The sequence below is a fragment of the Chiloscyllium plagiosum genome, chromosome 36, assembly GCF_004010195.1.
Source record: "Chiloscyllium plagiosum isolate BGI_BamShark_2017 chromosome 36, ASM401019v2, whole genome shotgun sequence".
Lineage (NCBI taxonomy): Eukaryota > Metazoa > Chordata > Chondrichthyes > Orectolobiformes > Hemiscylliidae > Chiloscyllium > Chiloscyllium plagiosum.
Window position 1 is genome coordinate 9,084,768 of NC_057745.1, and position 22,576 is coordinate 9,107,343.

General features: G+C 42.2%; 1 protein-coding gene across 4 annotated transcripts in view; it reads right to left on the reverse strand.

Annotated features, from left to right (window-relative positions):
- Positions 1 to 830: 830 nt before the first annotated feature.
- LOC122540930 (lactadherin-like) overlaps positions 831 to 22,576 on the reverse strand; it is an 89,983-nt gene continuing 68,237 nt past the window's right edge. For 2 of the 4 annotated variants that reach the window (XM_043677244.1, XM_043677246.1), the window contains 7 exons: positions 21,938 to 22,051; positions 19,557 to 19,738; positions 16,225 to 16,380; positions 14,892 to 15,036; positions 9,879 to 10,081; positions 7,782 to 7,937; positions 831 to 4,513 (listed from right to left, as the gene is read on the reverse strand). In XM_043677244.1, the coding sequence (XP_043533179.1) occupies positions 4,370 to 4,513; positions 7,782 to 7,937; positions 9,879 to 10,081; positions 14,892 to 15,036; positions 16,225 to 16,380; positions 19,557 to 19,738; positions 21,938 to 22,051 (1,100 nt within the window). In that variant the 3' untranslated portion in view covers positions 831 to 4,369. The remainder of the gene's footprint in view (positions 4,514 to 7,781; positions 7,938 to 9,878; positions 10,082 to 14,891; positions 15,037 to 16,224; positions 16,381 to 19,556; positions 19,739 to 21,937; positions 22,052 to 22,576) is intronic. The other 2 variants (XM_043677245.1, XM_043677247.1) reach the window with 1 other exon arrangement.

Consider the following 22,576-nt stretch of genomic DNA (forward strand, 5'->3'; position numbering starts at 1 on the left):
AAAAACAGACTGAAGTGGATTGTAGTATTGAACATTTGCACGCTTAGAGTCAATGTAATGTACATATATTGTAATGTACTAATAGTGTAAGACTTAAGATTTTTAAAAATGAAGCTTTCTTTATATATTGATGAATCATTTTTGTTTAAATGCAGGGGAGGTGTAACTATGCTATAGCTTTAGGAAGTGTATCTGATTTTTTTATATATAAAGAAATTTATGCACAGAGGTCCACAGCAGTCTGCTCCAGAACCAATCAAGCTTGTGAAAGCTTGGGTTATATTTTTCAAAGTTGGAACAATAGAAGCAACATGAATGAGTGGGGTCAAATTCCCACAGGTTGTTTTAGCCTTCAGTAGCAATTTCTGATGGGAACCTCAAGCTGGATATGGAAGCTGGTTTTCCTCTCTCCTATACAGCTAAAACCTGGAATTCTCTTCCTGCTGCTGGAATTTCACATGAGATAATCTATTTTACTGAACAAGCCTTGGCCAAGGGTGGGTTTATGGGATGTTGCTATATTGGAAGAGTATCTGTTTAGTAGTTAAATAAGCCATTATTCTGTTAGGTTTTCCAATAGAGCTAAGATATTCCAAATATTTCTTTTGTTGTATATTAACTATAGTTTATGAATAAAGTGTGTTTTGCTTCAACACTGTTAGCCTGACCAAGCAAATTGCATCCAGAATGAAACACCTGGCACTTCCCTTTAAACTTAGTAAAAGTTGAAGTCTATGTTATCTTCTTCGTGTATTTTGAGGGTGTTTCAGTCTGGTCCATAACAGAGTGCAATAAAAAGTTTCAGAATAAAGACACAAAAAGCTGGAAAGTATTGTTTTAGTCATCTTTAATTGTTTGCACCAATATTTTTTACTAAATCCAGTAGGATTAGTTCTTACATACATCAGAGATTACACTGACTGGAGGGGTGTTTGTTGGGTTCTATGCACTACAATACTTTATCATGTATATCATGCAAATTGTCTGAAGTTCAGCACAAGAAGGGTTAATTCAAAAAGGATGTCCTCATTTGAAAAAGCCTTAAAACTTCTATACGACCTTATGACCCTGTTCCTTAGGCATAGGACATTCTCATAATTCATAGCAGTCAAGCTTGCTTCACTTGATTAATAAATGGGACCTCTTCAAAATTTATTGGATTATTTTTGGTTGAGGGGAAAGGGTCATCTGAAATGATCTCATTCTCTGGATGGACTTGGTGCCTGTAATAGAGAATCAGAAAGGCTGAAAAAAAAAACACAGGCCATAGAAAGAAACTGTGCCTTACCCCGACCTCATCTAAATTTGCATCAGAACACACAAATATTGGACTTGGAGATGCATTTTAATGAGGAAGATTAGCAGAGCTATGGGGAAAGAATAAGGCAGCAGAGTTGATGGTACAACTCTTAGCAAGAGGCAGCCTGAGCTGATGGGGGAATGATCTCCCTCGGTGCTATACAATCCTATGGTTCAACAGCTTCATTCAAAGCACAGGTTTTGATCCTAGATAACAAAATGTTGCAAATTCATGTACTGCTGTCAAATGCTCCCTACCTGAAGCGTTCACACACTCAATTTATAATGTTTTTCTTGTTTTGTAACTGCCTGATTCCATCCCATTCACCAATCCTGCATCATCCCCCTCGCCCACATCTGCAACCATATAGAATGCAAGAATAAAAATATTGAAAAAGGCTATTCAGTCCTTCAATCCCATTTCTCCTGCTTTCTAGTACACACTACCTGTGCACCTCCCATATGTTCATCTTCCATAACGCATGTACAATCCACTTTATCAGAACCACTACCACAATAAGTCGATATTCCTCACAGCCAATATAAATCAAGTCTGTCATTCACTACAACCATTTCTTTTCATTCTGAGGCAGTATTTTCTATAAGTGCTCTCTGATCCTCAAAGATAATCATGGAAATCTCCGTAAGTTCAACTTGCCTCACAGCCTTAACTACTCATCCTTGACTTACTGCACTTCACAAATAGCAATCCTTCAGTCCCAACTGAGAAGATCATCAACCAGGGATTATATGTTTTTGGGTGATGTTAAATTAATTTAAAACCTTCTTGAGATGGTCCTGTGATGGAATTGTAAAGATCTTATGGTATATCTAGATGAGATTTTCAGCTTTCTCACTGCCAGCTATTGGGATACACACTCCCTTTGCTTCCATTTAGACTAGAAATTGGTTCAATTGTTTTCTGTGCAACTGACATTACAGTGTAGAGATAATGACATGGAAAGCTCCATGGAAAACAAACATTCTACCAATGAACAAATGAGTTCAAATTCTCAGCTAGCAGACTAACCTCCAGCCAACCAACATTAAATCTACAAAGAAACAAAAGGTGTGAGAACAGGTGACCCAAGTTAATAAGCAAGACAATAAATACCTAAAGGTCACCTGAAAGAACCACACCTCACTTAACTAAGATTCGCCTACAGGCATGTTCACAAGCCGTTGTATGTTGTTTGGTGCATTGTTTTACAGAGAATTTCTGAATGGATGATGTTAGCAACATTAAGGTGAGCTTAAAATTCACAAGTTCTCCTGGAGTGGCACACTGCTGGGGGAGCTGTGCAAACACAACTACTTTTATATCTCCCCTATATTTTCCTCTTCTCTGCTGAAGTAGAGTTGAACTGCATGCTGACTATCGATAAACAAGTGCATATGACCTGAAGTGAAACTTGCAGACAGGTTTCAGGTACAAGTGAGCAAAAACAGCACCTCCAGATGTCTCCCGTGACAGGTATCTAATTTCTGTGTTAATTAAAATGTAGTATGATTAAAATCTGGCCTTGTCATTAATCCTACTATTTTAATTAATTGAAGGTGATGCCTTTGTGAATTGTGACAGCTGCAAACATCATTGGAGTCTCTAGCTCTTTGTCATGATTTTGGATGAGGGACGGAGATGGGAGACTGTGACTTCCAAACCCTATTGCTCTCCACTTAGAAACCTATGAAGAGGAGGAGACAATTTAGTTCCTCAAACATGTTCTGCCATTCAATAAGAGCTGTATTTTGATCACATACACCTTGGCTAACAAAAATCTATTGATCTCAGTTTCAAAATGTTCAACTAATACTCAGCCTCGGAGTTCCAGATTTCCACTCCCCTTTGAGCAGGACATATGTTCTGTTTTTAGTCTCAGAATTTTACTAACATTCATTGAAACTATGCAAGTGCCAACCTGCAGACATTCAATCTAATCCAATCAGGGGCTGCTTTGATCCATCACTGCACCACCCAGCCATTGGTGGATGCAGTTTTCTTTAAGATGCACAATTTCTCATACAGCCATTAATGCTGGTCATGGTCCCTAAGAAATTCACTGTACAGTAAAAGGGATCTACTTATTTTGCCCATTATCTCGCACATGAACAGTAACCCAACGCAACAGGGAATACTAATGCTTAAGGATCTTGGTTGAGTTAATGGGGGTAATTTTTACTTTGGGGCATTTGAATCAGGACACATCTCTCCTGATTTCAAATGGCTTCAATGGAATACAAATGAAAACTAGGAGGAATGTACTGTGAGCAACCACATTGTCTGTTTTGTGTTGCCATTAAAAAGTTAAAATTATCTATCATAACCTTTAGTAGAGATTGCATCTCATAATACAAATGTACATTTACAGTTAATATCTTATCAATTACATGGTACAGTGAAACATTCTTTCCTGATCTCATGAAAGAGAGCTCAGGCTAAGATGGCAATACAGATTTTCACCTATTAATCAATAAGAGTCTCAAACTCATTTTTTCTCTTGAAGGACCACAATCCCAGTTGCTAAAAGTTTTCTCAGGGACATCAAGCCAAGTAGAGGTCTGTGCCTGAGAATTCTGCACAGACTAAGCTCCGAACTTCAATCCCATTGTTCTGTTCAGTTAGCAAGTGGAAGTCAAAGACATCCTCACAGGAATAAGACAACCATGCAAATTCCTTTCATTTTAGTGATGGGTTCTTCCATCCACTGTGTGAAAACTGAGAAAATCCAGCTTCCCACTTGCATTCCCTTGCATTCCTTTGCCAGTGAGCAAGAGGAAAGAGAGGAAGCAGCAGGAATTTCCATTAGTATCCCATGGGATGCTGACAATGGAGGTTCAGTCACACACTGGGAATGGCCAATCATGCAGGGTCACAGGTCAAGGGAAAGCACATTACAAATATTATGGATCCTGTTGCTTTAAATTATGGCCAATTTGAATTCTGTCAATGCAGAGTTATCGTAAAGTGAAGCGGGCGTTCCAGTGTGTGTAAACAGGGATAATGCAGTTGATGCAGATCAGCGCGCAAAACATATTGAATGTTCCCCTATTGCATGCAAGAAGGAGGAGTCTATTCCTGACATCCCAGGAGTTCAACACGGAGTGTGATCCGCTCGTGCCAAGTCTGAGGCAAGATCCGAACAAACTGTGCGTAGATTGGAGGATCAAATATGTTTTTCTTGTGGCTGTAGTTATCATAGTTTCCCTGGAAAACCTGAAACAGTAGTTTGCAAAGAAAAGAAAATCATTATCTTTATTTTGCAGATAAACCCTTTCTTCCCTAACATTCCAAAACCTGCACCAACTCTGCCAAACCCCCATTCCAACCTCTTCTCAAACAACTGGTGCATCTCTCCAAAGTTGTGCACATCTTTGGACTATCCCTCAAATCCCCTTTATCTTTGATGTTGGATTTTGGTGGACCGCTTAAGATGATTCAGCTGGGGCCTATTGGGATGTTTACACAAACACTTTCCAGCAGGGGTCACTGGTGTGCCAACTGGAGGGAGAAATCACTTTCTTCAACTGCACCCCAGCCCCAACTCTATTTTAGTCCAACTGGCTGAGGTGAGTGGTTGTGAGCCCCAGATCAACGGCTCTTCATAAGTCAGAGCAGCAGGGAATGGCGAGGGAATGTAAAGGCAGGCGTACTTTAGAAGGAAGGCTTGCACTGAGATCTAGGTTTACAGCAGGCCAGTCTTACAGGCCAACTGGAAAAAGAGAAAGCCATTAGAAGGTTGCCTTGCTCCCCTGTGAAAGCTAAAGGCACTTGCTGCATATGCCCAATATCTATCACCAGTAGCAGATACAGGGACTGAAAGGAGGGACACCCACTGACTTTCAGCTCCTATCACCCTAATACCATCATCGCCTATTCCTTGGATAGGGAAGGAGGCATCGTCTTAGGGACAGGTGAAGATTACATGAGCTCGGGGCAGTGAGGTGGATGGAGATTACACAGCCTGAACCGTTCTTGCATTCACTTGCTTAAGATCAGGTCAAGGAGAACCCCCTCCCCCCCTCTTTGTTGGTCCAAACAGCTACGTCAGCCCTGAAATAGAGTCATAGAGATGTACAGCATGGAAACAGACCCTTCAGTCCATGCCAACCAGATATCCCAACACAATCTAGACCCCACCTGCCAGCACCCAGCCCATATCCCTCCAAACCCTTCCTATTCATATACCCATCCAGATTTCTCTTAAATGTTGCAATTGTACCAGCCTCCACCACATTCTCTGGCAGCTCATTCCATACACGTACCACCGTCTGTGTGAAAAGGTTGCCCCGTAGGTCTCTTTTATATCTTTCCCCTCTCACCCTAAACCTATGCTGAGTTCTGGATTCCCCTATCCCAGGGAAGAGACTTTGTCTATTTACCCTATCCATGCCACTCATGATTTTATAAATCTCAGCCTCTGACACTCCAGGGAAAACAATCCAGCCTATTCAACCTCTCCCTAAAGCTCAAATCCTCCAATCCTGGCAACATCCTTATAAATCTTTTCTGAACTCTTTCAAATTTCACAACATTCTTCCGATAGGAAGGAGACCAGAATTGCACGCAATATTCCAAATGTGGTCTAACCAATATCCTGTACAGCCGCAACATGACCTCCCAACTCCTGTACTCAGTACTCTGACCAATAACGCAAAGCATACCAAACGCCTTCTTCACTAACCTATCTACGTGTGACTCCACTTTCAAGGAGTTATGAACCTGCACTCCAAGGTCTCTTTATTCTGCAATAGTCCCTAGGACCTTACCATTAAGTGTGTAAGTCCTGCTAAGATTTGCTTTCCCAAACTGCAGCACCTCGCATTTATCTAAATTAAACTCCATCTGCCATTTCTCAGCCCATTGGCCCATCTGGTCAAAATCCCATTTTAATCGGAGGTAACCTTCTTCGCTGTCCACTACACCTCCAATTTTGGTATCATCTGCAAATTTACTAACTATACCTCTCATGCTCACATCCAAACCATTTATATAAATGACGAAAAATAGTATAAAATCAAAATGAAAAGTGCTGGAGAAACTCAGTGTAGTGATTATAATTAGGCCAGCCAGGTGGACCTCGTAGAATATGAGTTTCCTGATTGTGACTATTATGCTGGCCCCATTAGGGAGCCCTGGTTGACAGATATAAACGGAATTGTGTAATATGCACTGTTTTATTGTTCGGTTTATCGGACTGTTTATATGTGAGTGCATCTATTATTTCCTTTTTGATGTGATAAGATGGAACTTGAGTTTTGTCCTCTTTACCCTGTGAACTGGTTGTACAGTGGGGTTTGGGGGTCTGGCTTTGCTGCCCCTTTCCCCTGTAAATTGCTGTTTCTTGTCAACTGCTGTTCATTGTTAACTGTTTGCTTGTAACTTGTACTGTTGAATAAAATATAAACAGGAGTGTCAGAGGTTCTGTTCACTGTGGAAGCTGGCTTTGAGGGAGTTAGATCAGTGTCAAGGATTCTGCATTTGTAAATAAGAGGTGACTTGGTGATGGGATACCAGCCTCTGGGGTGTTATTTCTTTAAGCAGGCCTGGCCACGATTGAGGAGACAGAATCAGAGTTAATGTTTTGAGTCCAGTATGCACTTCTTTTGAACTCCACATTCAGTTTCTTTCACTGCAGATGCTGCCAGACCCACTGTATTTATTCAGCATTTCAGAGTTCCAGCATACCCAGTATTTTGCTTTATGTGAGAATCATTTCAAAAATAAAATGTGAATCTGTGGATGCTGGAGATCAGAAACAAACAAAAACAGAAAATGCTGGAGAAACTCAGCAAATCCATAAATGTCTGTTCTGTAGAAGGGCCACTGGACTCCATCAATACTGTTTTCTCTCCATAGATGCTGCCAGACTTGCTGAGTTGCTCCAGCAATTTCTACTTTTGTTTGTTTCTGAACCAGTTTCAGAGTCCCAGTGCAAACCAGTCCACTTCAATGATCTTTGTTTAACGAATTCTAACAAGGCTGACTAAATTCAGACAGGAAGAGGGCTTACATTTGTATGAAGCTTATCTCTCTGAGCATCCTGAAGTATCTCTCATCAAGACAAATTACTTTGAAGTGCAGGGGCAAACGTCTACTCTCTGCGCAGCAAGATCCAACTCTCTGTTTTTGATTGGTGCAAGCTGAGGGTGGAATGCTGGTCAGGATTTCAGGAAAAACACCTCCAAGGCAGGAAATCACCTAAGTGTTATACTAATTTTATTTAAACAGTGACCTGAAACACTGATGGGGTCTCAGTCTGAGAGGCAAGTTCCCCTGACAGTCCTCTACTGGACTGCCAATTTCAATAAGATGCGCAAGAGCTGGAATCATGCTTTATCCAACCATTTGCTCTCCCAAAGGTGGGGTTGACAATGACTGAGCCAACCTGACACAGCAGAGCAACAAAACAGGGAGGATAAAAAGGAATGTTTCCCCACTAATGTCTTTTGAAGTTCTCTGCACAGCCCACCATGTTGTTTACCTTGTCTTTCCTTGTGATGCTATCTTGGTAAATAGTCCATGACTGACCATCATCACTGAAGGCAACTTTAAAGGATTCTACATATTGAGCTACTCCAAAATCTTTTGCTCCTTGGGTGATGATGCCAGTGATCTTTTTAGGAATCAAGAGGTCAATCTGGAAAAGAGACAATAGACAAACATATTTAAAAAAAACTAATGCAATTGTGAAAGAGCTGCAGCCCAATCCAGCCTTCAAACAGACATAGCACAAACTGCAAACCCGTGAACTCTCTGCAACACATTTCATGTTTCCTTCAGTTTTAACACCAGTACTCTGTTATTCCTGAAGTTGATAACCTATTGCTGCTCCTAGCTGTTTGTGTGGTGAATCCCCTCTCATTCCTCAACCGCATTGTGGTTCCTTCTCTATGAGCCTATAGCTATGACTGTGATTAAAACAAAAATAAATTAGAAAATTAATTGTCAAATTCATTTAACTTATTTTAAAGCCTAGCACCTTTTCATGGTCCAAAATGGTTTTGAAGATAGGAAATACTTATTGAAGATGACAGCAGTAATCACCTGATCCGGTTGAACCATCTAGAAGCAGGACTGAAGCTGAACTGAAATTAACATATTAACTAAATGACAGAAACCAGTCATTCAGATCTGCATCTAATATTTGATTTGCAACTTTTAAAATGTTTTAGACATGGGGATGAAAGTTCTCTGTAAATTATTCCCAGTTGCAAATATTAATGAAGTTAGCCACATGAATATGCAATGGAACTGTATTTCACACAATAGCTTTTAGACAAAGGGATAAAAAGAAGTGGATTTAAAACAGCAGAAATGAGAGGCTTGTTCAATCCCTCTCCCTGTTTCTCCCAGCATTTCAATAAGGTGTCCAAAACAAATCAGAATCATCCAATGATATCTACACATTTTACCATTGCGGAGGATACAACACATCAACTAAACAACTATGGTCTCAGACTAAATCTAAAGCTTGAAGAATTTTTCAAATCACACACTCTTGACCTACCTTTTCATTCTAGACACCTCCCACTTTGTAAACTTTATACCTGTGTTTGATGTTGTATTTTATTAATTTTCTCACCGTTAGCAAGTAATAAGTAATTCACCTAGGAAAACATTGTAATTGGCTCAAATTTTGACTCACAATACATTTTAACTGAAATGTGGCACAGGTACATGCTTAAAATAATTAGTTCTGGGCTTTGAGGCTTTGTAGTCTTCCTTGGATATGGGTGAGGGAACATGTCAGTTAAGACTGTGCCCATCTGACCCAAACTCTTGTGAGAGGTGAAGAGAGGAAAGTCCCATTTGCCAGCATTTGGCCCATATCCCTCTATACCCTTCCTATTCATGTATCCATTCAGGTGCCTTTTAAAATGTTGTCATTGTAGCAATCTCCACCACTTCCTCTGGCAGCTTGTTCCATACACGCACCACAGTATGCATGAAAAAGTTGTCCACTTAGGTCCCTCTTAAATCTTTCCCCTCTCACACTAAACCTACACCGTCTGGTTCTCATCTTCCCCAACCCAGGGAAAAGACCTTGTCTATTTACCCTATCCGCGCCAGTCATGATTTTATAAACCTCTATAAGGTCACCCCTCAGCCTTCAATGCTCCAAGGAAAACAGCCCCAGCCTATTCAGCCTCTTCCCTATGACTCAAACCGTCCAATCCTGGCAACATCCTTGTAAATCTTTTCTGAATCCTTTCAAGTTCCACAACATCTTTCCGATAGGAGGGAGACCAGAATTACACACCATGCCAGTCCTATCTTTTTAATGCCAATGTTCTACCTTTTCTCCTTAACAGTTTTAGCAGCATAGATTGAACAATCTCCCCCTTTTAAATACACCAAGTCATTTTACAATCAGGACCTTCAGAGGCACTGCACGAATCCCTTGTACGAAGCCACCTTTTTTTTTACCGATTCGACATTTGATAAATGCAGCTAAAATTCAACAATTAAGTTCGAATAGCACCACAATGTTCCATCAGAGGAAGGTAAATCATTTATCTAATTTTTTCATTCACTAAACTATGACATTCATTTACTCAAGGTGGTTTCGGGCCAATACCTGAAGCCACTGTGATTTGTTGCTGAGCTCAGCAGTCCAGGCATTGGTTTTCCCTTGTTTGTCCAAACGCGCTAAGCAAGGTGCCCAAGTGAACGCATCGATTCCCCACATCTTGTACGTACTCGAAGCGGTGATTTGATCATTTCTAATGAATCTTGACTTCATTCCAAGTGGCTCCGAACAACCTGTTGTGTTTAAGTAAACTGTAAACACAAATTTTTATGACAGAGTGGGAAGTGCCTCCAAGTCACTAAAGAAAGAAAAAAAATCTATCCTTTATCCTGTCTGCTCTTTCAAGGCCCTCAGCACCAGATAGTCTCCTGTACCTCATCAATTGACAATTTTTCATAGCATTTACCCTTGGTTGGCTCCATAGGAACTGAACAAATCAATGTGTGATTGTGAAGTTCCATGACTCTGGCATTTTTGAGGATCACATTTCCAGAATCTGGACAATTTTGTTTGATTTAAAAAAAATCAGGGTTCTTGATAACAACCAAATGAACCACAAAATTAGGAGATAGTTTTCATTTGGAATTTCTCCACAGAGTAATGCTCAGTCTCTATCTGTCATGTGAGGCACTAGCGAGAAGTTTCACCCACACAGAATGAGAAAGCACAAGGTCAAAAGGGCATGTCAGCCTTAGATACTACCTTGGAGTTCCTCTATTCCAGTACAGAAAACAGTATTTTGGAAAAGTTTAACAACGGATTATTTTTGATGGTTCGGTCATGGAAAATGGACATAAAGAACCATATAGAACTGGTAACAGAGCTATAAGTTAGTAAGACAATTGGGCTAGCTCATCTCTGGTGGGTCAGCGATGGGTACAATAAGTGAATCCAAGCCCTTGCTGTAAGCATTGATGCCTGTTCAATAGTGTGCTTGAGAGAATGATTGGGTGTGAGTAGAGCATTGCCCCAAGTTTATAGAGCTTAGTAACACTCCATAATCAATATTACACTGCAGGTGCAGTAGTCCACATCAGCACAGAATCAGAAATCCATCAGGAAAAACGTTATAACGTATTGCTATGGGGAGGAAAGGACTCATGGTACTTGATGGAGAGACAAAGACATGAATCACATTGCTCATTCACTCAAGTTTTCTCTAATATACTACTTTATTTCTGTTTGCCTTCCAGTTACTCCAAGTACCTTATGACAAATGAACTGTTTCCTATTAGTAACCTAACACTCACTGTCAAGAGGGAGGTCAGTGACAGTACATAAACAGGTCGGCAGACTTGCTGAATTCCCCCACTCATCTCACTGCTTCCCGTAATGGGATACCCCATTCTTACCATCATGCTGCAGATTCTGAGCCACTGAGAAAGAACAAATAAATAACATTAATATTTGTGATGAGGTGACATCTTATCAGGCATCGTTACTTTGAAGCATGGTGACTTTTGTCATGTCAGAATGCCCAGCACTTTACTAGTACCAGCAATGGCTAGCCAGTTTGCTGTTTGCTTTTTAGATGGTTAAAGGAGCAAAGTTTGCCCACAGAGATTGACAGAACAAGACCACAGGCAGATTGTGCTGCTTTTATTCTCATCTTTAGTGTTAAACACTAGAGGTTAAAAAGGTCATTGGACATAGACCAGACATATATTTTTTATTGGACTTTTATTTCAACTTGTCCATTGCAAAATTCCAACCCACTGACTATTTGCAATATAATATAATACAGCACAGGAACAACAGGCCTTTTGGCCCATCAAGCCTGAGCCAATTCCTAATCCCACTATTTATTGCCCAAACTTGGTTTCTATTCGTCTGATTGCCTCCCGTTCATGTGTCTATCAAGATATGCCTTCTAATATGCCTGCTTCCACCACCACCACTGACATTGCGTTCCAGGTACCCACCATCTTCTGTGTGCAAAACTTTCCCCACATGTCTCCCCTAAAAACATTCCCCTACTCACTTTGAAACAGTGTCCTCTTGTAGTTGACCTATCCACCCCGGGAAAAGCCTCTGACTATCCACCCTACCTATGCCTTTCATAATTTTGTAGACCTCTGTCAGGTTGCCCCTCAGCCTCCGTCTTTCCAGAGAAAACAATCCGAGTTTATCCAACCTGCACTCATATTTAAAACCCTCAGACCAGGCAAAATCTTGGTAAACCTTCCCTGCACCCTCTCAAAAGCACAGCAGGTCAGGCAGCATCCAAGGAGCAGGAAAATTGCCATTTCAGGCAAAAGCCCTTCATCAGGAATCCTGACCTGCTGTGCTTTTCCAGCAACACACACTCAATGCTTCTAAGCAGTCTGCCATTTATTGTATAGTTCACACCTGAATTTGATCTTCCAAAATGCATCACCTTGCATTTGGATTAAACATTTGCCATTTCTCTTGTTCCCAATATATCGACCGAGTCAAATTCTCACTCAATTATCTCTTAATGAATAGATAACAATCATCTCTTCCTGAGTTCAGTTTGGTCTCAGGCATTTACTGTCAGACCCCATGAGAGGACAACAAGAAGAACAATACCTCTGACTGTACAGCACACTTTATATCCCAAACAATGGACCGTCAGCCTATGTTATGCACATAAGCCCAAGTGTGGGGTCTGAAACCACAGCATTGTCTACCCAGAAACAAAAGTGCTACCAATTCTTCACACCTTCAGATACCTGAGCCTAACGGATTTCTATTGGGGGGAGAAAAAAGCATTAACGCTTTGAGAAAGGAGTCAGATAAATAACTAGTTGTAATAGAATTAGTGTAAAAATAAGGATAGACTAGTGATGAAATACTTTACCATGATCCTGGGGTTCTGAGAATGGGGAAAGGCCATTTTTGGTAACTGAATAATGGAGAATATTTCTTATTTGGTATTGGATGTTATGTTAGTGACAAGGACCCCATTTGTTGCCCATCCCTAATTGCCATTAAACAAAGCAGCTGCTAGACATTTCTAAGGACATTTTAGAGTCATCCATGTTTCCTAGAATTGTTTGGATTCACATGTAGACCAGACCAGGTAAGGATGGCAGGTTTTCTTCCAGAAGGACATCAGTGAACTAGATGGATTGTTTACAACAATCATCAGCGGGTCGTCATTAGAGTTCAATCTCGATTTGTTAAAATTTAAATGTTATCACCTGCTATAGTGAGGTTCTTGGGGCCTCTGGATTACTAGTTTAGTGATATTAACACAGCACGGTCTTTCTGGAGTTATGTCTGTTTATACTGACTGTTAAGGAAGTCACGAGTGGGAACTCTCCTCAGGATATTAAATGGATGAGGTAGAGTTCAGGGTAAAGTAGAACCTGGTGAAGAGTCACATTGGACTCTAAACATTATCTGTGCTTTTCTCTGATCACAGACCCTGCCAGAACTAAACAGATTCCCCAGAATTTTCTATTTTTATTTCAGAACTCCAGCATCCACAGTATTTTGCATTTATTTCAGGGAAAACTTGTTTGTGCTATAATTCTATGAACTAGAAACATCAAATTAGCAACAATCTCACAATCTTCTTTTTGTCATTTACATAAATGATTTGGATGTGAGCATAAGAGGTACAGTTAGTAAGTTTGCAGATGACACCAAAATTGGAGATGTAGTGGGCAGCGAAGATTACAACAGGATCTGGACCAGATGGGCCAATGGACTGAGGAGTGGCAGATGGAGTTTAATTCAGATAAATGCGAGGTGCTGCATTTTGGGAAAGCAAATCTCAGCTGGACTTATACACTTAATGGTAAGGTCCTAGGGAGTGTTGCTGAACAAAGAGACCTTGGAGTGCAGGTTCATAGCTCCTTGAAAGTGAAGTCGCAGGTAGATAGGATAGTGAAGGTGGCGTTTGGTATGCTTTCCTTTATTGGTCAGAGTATTGAGTAAGGAGTTGGGACGTCATGTTGCGGCTGTACAGGACATTGGTTAGGCCACTGTTGGAATATTGCGTGCAATTCTGGTGTCCTTCCTATTGGAAAGATGTTGTGAAACTTGAAAGGGTTCGGAAAAGATTTACAAGGATGTTGCCAAGGTTGGAGGATCTGAGCTACAGGGAGAGGCTGAACAGGCTGGGGCTGTTTTCCCTGGAGCGTCGGACGCTGAGGGGTGACCTTATAGAGGTTTACAAAATTATGAGGGGCATGGATAGGATAAATAGACAAAGTTCTGGATTAGTGGTGCTGGAAGAGCGCAGCAGTTCAGGAAGCATCCAAGGAGCTTCGGAAGCTCCTTGGATGCTGCCTGAACTGCAGTGCTCTTCCAGCACCACTAATCCAGAATCTGGTTTCCAGCATCTGCAGTCATTGTCTATTTAGGTGGTAAAAACAAAGTCTTTTCCCTGGGGTCGGGGAGTCCAGAACTAGAGGGCATAGGTTTAGGGTGAGAGGGGAAAGATATAAAAGAGACCTAAGGGGCAACTTTTTCACGCAGAGGGTGGTACGTGTATGGAATGAGCTGCCAGAGGATGTAGTGGAGGCTGGTACAATTGCAACATTTAAGAGGCATTTGGATGGGTATATGAATAGGAAGGGTTTGGAGGGATATGGGCTGGGTGCTGCCAGGTGGGACTAGATCGGGTTGGGATATCTGGTCGGCATGGATGGGTTGGACTGAAGGATCTGTTTCCATGCTGTACATCTCTAGGACTCTATGACTCTATGATCAACAACAATATAATTTTAACCACCAATCTCATGCTCACCACATTTCATTGTCTGAGCATACACCATCAACATTAAAATGGTCATTCTTTTTGTCATAAACAACACCAAAAACTAAATTTAAATAGTGTCATTCATGCAGAAAAACATTCCATTTTACACCATAAGAACATTATGAATCAATATTTCCTCCTTAAAGCTATTTCCTGCATTGATGCCTGAATAGATAGGCAATATTGGGGATATTTTCCATTACCCACCTCCTCTCAAGTATTTTGGACAGACATATTATCTCCCCTTGCATTCTGCTCTCACCCCTGGGGCTAAGTTCCAGAGGTATTCATTTTCATTCCACCTTAACTACTCCTGATCTAAGATTTACCGTTCAGTTCACAGCCAAGCAGCTCCATGCGCAGGGTGCAAGCCCTCTGACACACCACAGGAATAAAGCGGATGTACTGGGCAATGATGGGTGGATCAATCAGATTCCTCTTCTGTTCATTGTTATTGCGGTTTCCAGTAAATATCTGCAAGAACAAGGAAAAGAATTATGTATCATAATAGTAAATCAGCAAATTGGAGAAACGTTGATATGTCTGTACACCAGAAAGAATGCTATTGGCATTGTTTCTCCCTCAAATATTTTCTCTCTTCTGATACTTCATACAGAGTTCCAAAACTGAATGCTGCTCTGTATCACCCTACCTTCTTTCATGTCATTTCATGTCAACTTAGACAATGAGACCTCATAGACATTATGAACATCGACAACATTACAGCTACTCTTGACCCCCACCTTCAAGCAATAACTAAATGGTCATTGACTGGACACCAGAGGTTTCACCATTCTAGCCCAACATTAAGCAAATGTTACATCCAACCCTGCCCAGTATTAGACCACTGAGATCAGACAAATGGGAAAAGACAAGCTTAGGAACATCCAATAAACCTAAAAAGGTTTACATTCATCTAGCGACTTTCATAGCCTCAGGGCATCCTCTACATCCAAAGAAGCATTTTTAAAAAATCTAATCACTGTTGAAATATTTGAAATGCGGCAACCAATGTGGGAAATGCAGCAGCCAATATGAGAACAGCACCCACCCAAAAACAGAAATGTTAGTGACTAGAAAATCATTTAGGGATGTTGGCTGCAGGACTAACTTTGCCCATATCTGTTGCCACAGGATCTTATGTATCCACCTCAAAAGACACACAAAAACTTGGTTTAATGTCACATATGAACATCCACACAGGTCAGCATTATTACCAACTGGGCCATCAAGCAACCATCCCCCTTTATTATACTCAGTGTTTGACTACCTTTTAGGATTCTGCACAAATGTGACTGAATAACAGAGCTGCCTCTGAACCTTTCCGCAATGCGATGACAGACAGTTGGTTCTGCTATAACATGCGTTTCTTCAACATGAATTGGCTATAACACAATGGAAGAACTTAGACCATTATTTACAGAACACAAACTTTCCTGACCTGTATTGGCTATAAAGCGATTCCGGTCCCATTGGTTTAAATGGTGCTGCTATTACTGATTTACTTATGACGCGGAATCACATGGAACGGAACTATCGCGTTATATCAGAACAAACTGTATATCGTTTTTGACCATAGAATCTACCCTATACCCAACACTCTGTCAGTTAAGGCCATTTGAGAAAGTTTCATTCATGTAGATAGCTATCATTTGCACTTACCTTGTCTTTGTTGTTTTCGGTGTCTTTGATGGTGACAAAGTTTACTCCATCAAAGCCGTAAGCAATTTTAAACATTTTGATATATTCTGGAGACCCCAGTGCCAATGCACCCTGTGTGACAACCCCAGTAATTTGCATCCTTCTCAGCAAATTCACCTGAAAAACCAAAACAAAAGTCATGAGTACAAATAAAAAGCATTGTCCTTCGAAGCAAGTTACTGTACTGAAACTAGGCCCTTGAATTCAGAAGTGGCAGGTGCAAAGAAATCACTCCACCCAGCTCTGAAGAAGCAAAAATTATGGATTCTCCTCCTCAAGTGAAGCCTGAGTTTGGCAGTGTAGGAACTAGATGACCTGGTAGGAAAGATTAGGCAACGAGAGAAAATGGCAGCACTGAGGTTCATTACCATACTTAAAGTGACAACCCACCTCCTTACAAGAAATGTCCATCAGTTTGAGGCATTGCCATGCCAATGTGGAATCAGGTGAGAGGTTTTAACTTTAAAGATCTGTACATCACATCACTGTTCACCGATCAGAATGAGCAGGAATACATTCTCTCTCCCTCATCACAGCCCCTGACTCTCACCCTTTTCCCTCATATCAGAGGCCTTCCTCTCAGACCCTGTGAGTGGGGTTCACATCCACATCCCAGCTTTAAGGATCGAAGACTCCCATTGACCCACCTCCAGCCATAGGCTTTTAACCTGGGCCATTTGTCTGCTCCAAAATGCTCCCTCCCTGATGAGAAGCCAAATCTATTAATCAAGAGATGCAGTGGGTGGGGATCAGGCTGTCAAGGAAATGAAAATATTGTGGTAATAGAACACCCTAGCTTGTAGGGGAATCCCAGACTTGGCTTTTCCCTTCTGAGTGACTCAACACCAAATGCATCAAATCTGTCCCCTTCAATATCGGAGTCACTGGGCTAAGTTTTATGGGGACCATTTGGGCAGGCCCCATTCCATATACATGTAAACTATCAGATTGGTAATCTGACATCATTCTCAGCAGTCCCAGAGAACACAGAACATAACCAGGTCCTGAAATTAGAGGCCTCCCCATCTTCACAAAGAAGCTAGTAAACAAGCTATATTGTGTTTTATAAAGCCAATAGAGTTTTCATGAGCCACACTGTCGTACGGAAGGTACATGGCAGTAACGCCAGCAGTGTTTTATGCCCAGTGTGGAGATGCCATGAGGGCACATGAAAGGCCTAAGTGATTGCTTGTCCAGTATGTTCTTTTCGGATGGCAACTATGGGAGGAAGCTCATCCGAAGCATAAACACTAAGGGTCCACTGGGTTAATTAGCTTGCTTCTGTGCTCAAAGTATTATGTAATACTCAAAGAGGGGTTTCACCAGAGCAGCATATAATTTGATGGTGATCTCCTTTGACTCGTAGTCTTCTGTCTGATGGTACATTCTGACCTTTCACTGGCTTTGTTGGCCACTGCTCTGTAATTGGCAGGACATTGTGAGCGAGAGAAAATGAGGGCTGCAGATGCTGGAGATCAGAGCTGAAAATGTGTTGCTGGAAAAGCGCAGCAGGTCAGGCAGCATCCAAGGAACAGGAGAATCGACGTTCAGGAAGGGCTTATGCCCGAAACGTCGATTTTCCTGTTCCTTGGATGCTGCCTGACCTGCTGCGCTTTTCCAGCAACACATTTTCAGGACATTGTAAGCATCAACATGCCTTGTTCAGTTGAAAGGTTTCCTGTAATCTCTGAGTTTTAAGGACTGATGTGGAGTGACAATACACTGGGGACAGCTACGGCAAGGTCAGTGTGTGTTATTGATCCCTCAGGGACAGGAGGTCCTATTCCTGTGAGTTACCGGTCAATCTGAGTGGAACAGTGGCTCAGTGGTCAGCACTGCTGCCTCACAGCGCTGGGAACCTGGGTTCACCCTCAGGTGACTATCTGTGTTGAGTTTGCAAAATCTCCCCATGTCTACATGGGTTTCTTCCAGATGTTCTGGTTTCTTCCCGTTGTGCAGGTGAGGTGGATTAGCTATGGGAATTACAGGGATAGGATAGTGGGGTGGTCTGGGCAGGGCGCTCTTTAGAGGGTCGGTGTGGACTAAATGGGCCAAATGACCTGCTTCCACACTGTTGAGATTCAATGATCCTCTGATCTGATTGGTCAGCAGCTGAGTAGTCCTCACAGCGCCAGTACTCCATAGTGGCCATTGCTGGGATTGCAGGCAGTCCCAAGGCAAAGACAGCATGGATATCAGACAAAGGTAATTTGAGGCCTCTTTGGGTAGAGAGGAGTGAGTGGCCTCAGGGAAGAGGCTGCTGGTTTAGGTTTTGGAGGCCAGGGTGGAGGGGAGTGTGTAGTTGAAAGCCAAGTATAACATCTTGTGTTGGGAGAGCTCCACAGGCATACAGGACACCCTGCCCAAAAGGACATACCCCCTTTCTTTCTGCCTTTTCACAAGAGATAATGAAAATCAGGCTGGCCACCCATCATGGCCTTCCACTGTCTACCTTACTGTGGCAGCAGAGGCAGAAATAAGCCTTTAACTAGGAGAGGTAATATAAACTGAAGACTTCAATTCTCAAGGTTGAGAAAATGTCAAAAAAGGCACATGGGATCCTGGGTTATTTAAGCAAGCATGATGTAGACAGAACAAGGAAGTATGATGAACTTTTATTAAGCACTGGCTCGGGCTCAATTTGCGTACTGTGTCTAATTCTAGTCAGGAGGATTTGATGGCTTAATATTGTGCAGAAGAATCATCACGAGAATAGTTCTAGAGATAGGTGACTTCTGTTGTGTAGATTGGAGAAGCTGAGGTTGTTCATTTTAATTGGTCAGATAGAAGTGTCAGTAAGTTGATGCTTCACCCAGCCTGATTATAGGGGACGGCGTGGGAAGGAAGGTTGGGTGCCTGTCTTATTTTACATGACCACCTCCACCCGCCAAAAACAAGTCCATCTGGGGGCTGTAAATGTACCCCGCCTCCCAGAATCATTTTGGCACAAAAGGAGGCCCATCTGCTCCATGACACCTCTTCACAGAAAAATCCCATCAACGGTACTCCTCTGTTCTCTCCTCGTAGCCCTGAAGCGCCTTTAGAAATCATTAATAATCTCAGTATCCACCAATCCTGTAGACAACAGAGTCCATGTCATCACCACTCATCATCAAAAAATGATTTTCTCGTTTCCTCCTAATCATCTTGCCTGAAATGTTAAACCTGGTACCCCATACCCCCTGTAATACCATCAGTTGAAGGGAACAGCTTTGGTTTGTCCATTGTATCCAAACCCCATCACAGACCTGTTCATCTCATTCACTGTGAAAATATTCACTTGGACTCAGTACCTGAAACCAGGGATTAAGGTCAAAGGTTGCCATGCTCCAAGCATTCACAATCCCCTTGTTGTTGAGTCGTGCCAGCTCTGGGCGCCAGCGCTTCAGACCGAGAAATCCAAGGTGCAGCGAGGAGGCGGAGATCTGGTGGTCATCTATTGCTCCTCCCTCCATCCCTAATGCACTTGCACAAGCTGAAACAAAGAAGTTAAGGGGAAACCAGTGAATAGCTAGGAGTGAGATTTCTTAAGATCGTTGACAAACCCCAGATTGCACGCTTTCGGCAATGAAGCAGCATTCCAGTGAGTTTGGAGAGTCAGCTGGAGGAAGCAGTAGTGATTACGCATTGCCAAGCCTGGATTTAGAAAACATGATGTTGATAGATGAAAGAGAATATGATAGGGTAGGGAAGGCATTCTGAGGTTAGGAGTGAATGAGGGGGGGGGAAGGGTAAAAATTAAGTTGGATTCGGAGACAGTGCTATGAATCTGGGCTTCCTACTTGGGATAAAAACATAAATTGCTGGAGAAACTCAGCAGGTCTGGCAGAATCTCTGGAAAGAAAGCAGGGTTAATGTTTCAAGTCTGGTGATTCTTCATCAGAGTTCTGCTTTCTTCCCACAGATGTTGGGTTTGTCCAGAAATTTCTGTTCTTGTTTCCAATCTCCAGCATCTGCAGTGTTTGGTTTGATTCCTTGCTGGGATGTTCATAACCTGTCGGGTTATTCCAAGCACATTGAGCAAGGGAGTCCCCCAATGTCAACCTAATCTTTTATTGTGTGAAAAGAGAGGATAGTTACCAGAGGCTGTAAGAAAGGGCAGGTAAACAACTTAATTCTTGGGAGTTTCTTTTCTCATCCAGGCTGCTCTACATTCCAATTGCTTGGAAAGGTAACAACCCATTGTCTCAGTAAACTCTCTCCTCCTAATCCCAACCCTTTGCAGATGAGAGTGTAGCAGCTGTTTATTTGTGTGTGTGTGAGTGTGTGAGAGAGAGAGAGAGAGAGAGAGTGAGTGTGTGTGTGTGTGTCTGTGTGTGTGTTGGGTGTGGTTGGTTGCAGGTAATTCACAATAAATTTAGGAGAAAGGGCCTCATTAGTTTCCTACTGTCATGAAGGAATGTTCAAAAAATGGCAGAAACTATAGGCCCTATAAAGCACGGCTGAGTGAATAACCACAAAAAGGATTGTTAATACGGATTTAATGTGCTTCTCTAAGCTTCTGTTTGCCTCCCTTGCCTGCATGTCACTCATCCAAAGTATCACTCCCACCTATCTTGAAACTGGGGCACAATTCCACAAGTGATGCCACTGTCCAGTACCTCAGCTAAATTGTCACACTGAAAGCCAAGCTACTAACTTGCAGTGGGCTGGTTAGCAACAGATGGCATCATATAGCTGGACTCAATCCTGTCCTCAACGCCACCTGACTCCTGCAAACATTTCAGCAGGTGCTGCTGCATTGCACCAGGCACAGGAGCAGGATTATCTTGGTGCAGACAGAGGTCAGTTCTGATTAATTAAACCCTCACGACTAGACATAAAGGGTCAGTATGAATTATTTCCAGGTCAAGAACAGTGCAAGTCATATTCAGTGTAAAATGCCTGTACTCTAGCCCAAAAATGTACCTCGTAATGGAAACAGGGAGAATCATTGATGTCTATGGAAGAGCGAGTTGATGGGCTGAATAGCTTCCTTCATCTGTACATGGTTGGGTGATATTTACCTGAATAAAAGGTATCACCACCAAGTTCATAAACCATCATCTGAATACTGTACAGTACAAGAAAACATCCTGCTGTGTCCCCTTTCTGAACAGCTTAATGATTGAGGAAAGCACCCATTCTATTTCTCACACAGGTCTCTCGAGTCAGATTGATGATCTGTACCAGTTGGGAGAGTCCAGAACTTGAGGGCAGAGGTTTAGGTGAAAGGGGAAAGATTTAAAAGGGACCTAAGGGCAACTTTTTCCACAGAATGTATGGAATGAGCTGCCAAAGGAAGTGCTGGAGGCCGGCACATTGACAACATGTAAAAGGCATATGCAAGGGTATATGAATAGGAAGGTTTTAGAGGGATATGGCCCAAGTGCTGGCAAATGGGACTAGATTAATTTCGGATATCTGGTTGGCATGGATGAGTTGGACCAAAGGGTTTGTTTCCAAAATGTACATCTCTATAACTCTATGACTCTGATGTCAGACAGCTTTTGTAAATCCAGTCCCATTCCGTGTCTCTTGTAGATAAAGGCGGGGGGGGGGGGGTGCTGCCAACACTCTGGATTTTGACCTAGATCCTAGAGATGAAACAGCAAGTGCCCAACCAACCCACATTGCCATCCAATGTCCAACCCAACATGCAGGTTATGACCTGATGAATAGCACAAACACTCACTGTGTTGGCAGCTTTTCCCCACATACGGAGACGGGCAATGACATGAGAAATCTGCATCCAGATCCACACACTGTCCTCCATTTATACATGGCTGGGAAGAACAATCATCGATATCTGCAAAAAGAAAAGCATTTGAGTGTTTGTTAAAATTATTTATCATATTGAAAATATTGCACAGTGGTCCAGTGGTTAGCACTACTGCCTCACATCACCAGAAACACAGGTTCGATTCCCATCTTAGGCGACTGTCTGTGTGAAGTTGCACATTCTCCCTGTCTCTGCATGGGTTTCCTGTGGGTGCTCCAGTTTCCTCTCACAATCCAAAGATGTGCAGGAAAAGTGGATTTGCCATGCTAAATTGTCCATTATGTCCAGGGAGGTGCAAGCTAGGTGGATTACCCATGGGATGTGAGGGGTTACAGGGATGGGGTATGGGAGATGTGTCTGGGTGGCATTCTCTTCAGAGGGTTGGTATATACTTAATGGGCTGGAAATGTGTTGCTGGAAAAGCGCAGCAGGTCAGGCAGCATCCAGGGAACAGGAGAATCGACGTTTCGGGCATAAGCCCTTCTTCATTCCTGAAGAAGGGCTTATGCCCGAAACGTCGATTCTCCTGTTCCCTGGATGCTGCCTGACCTG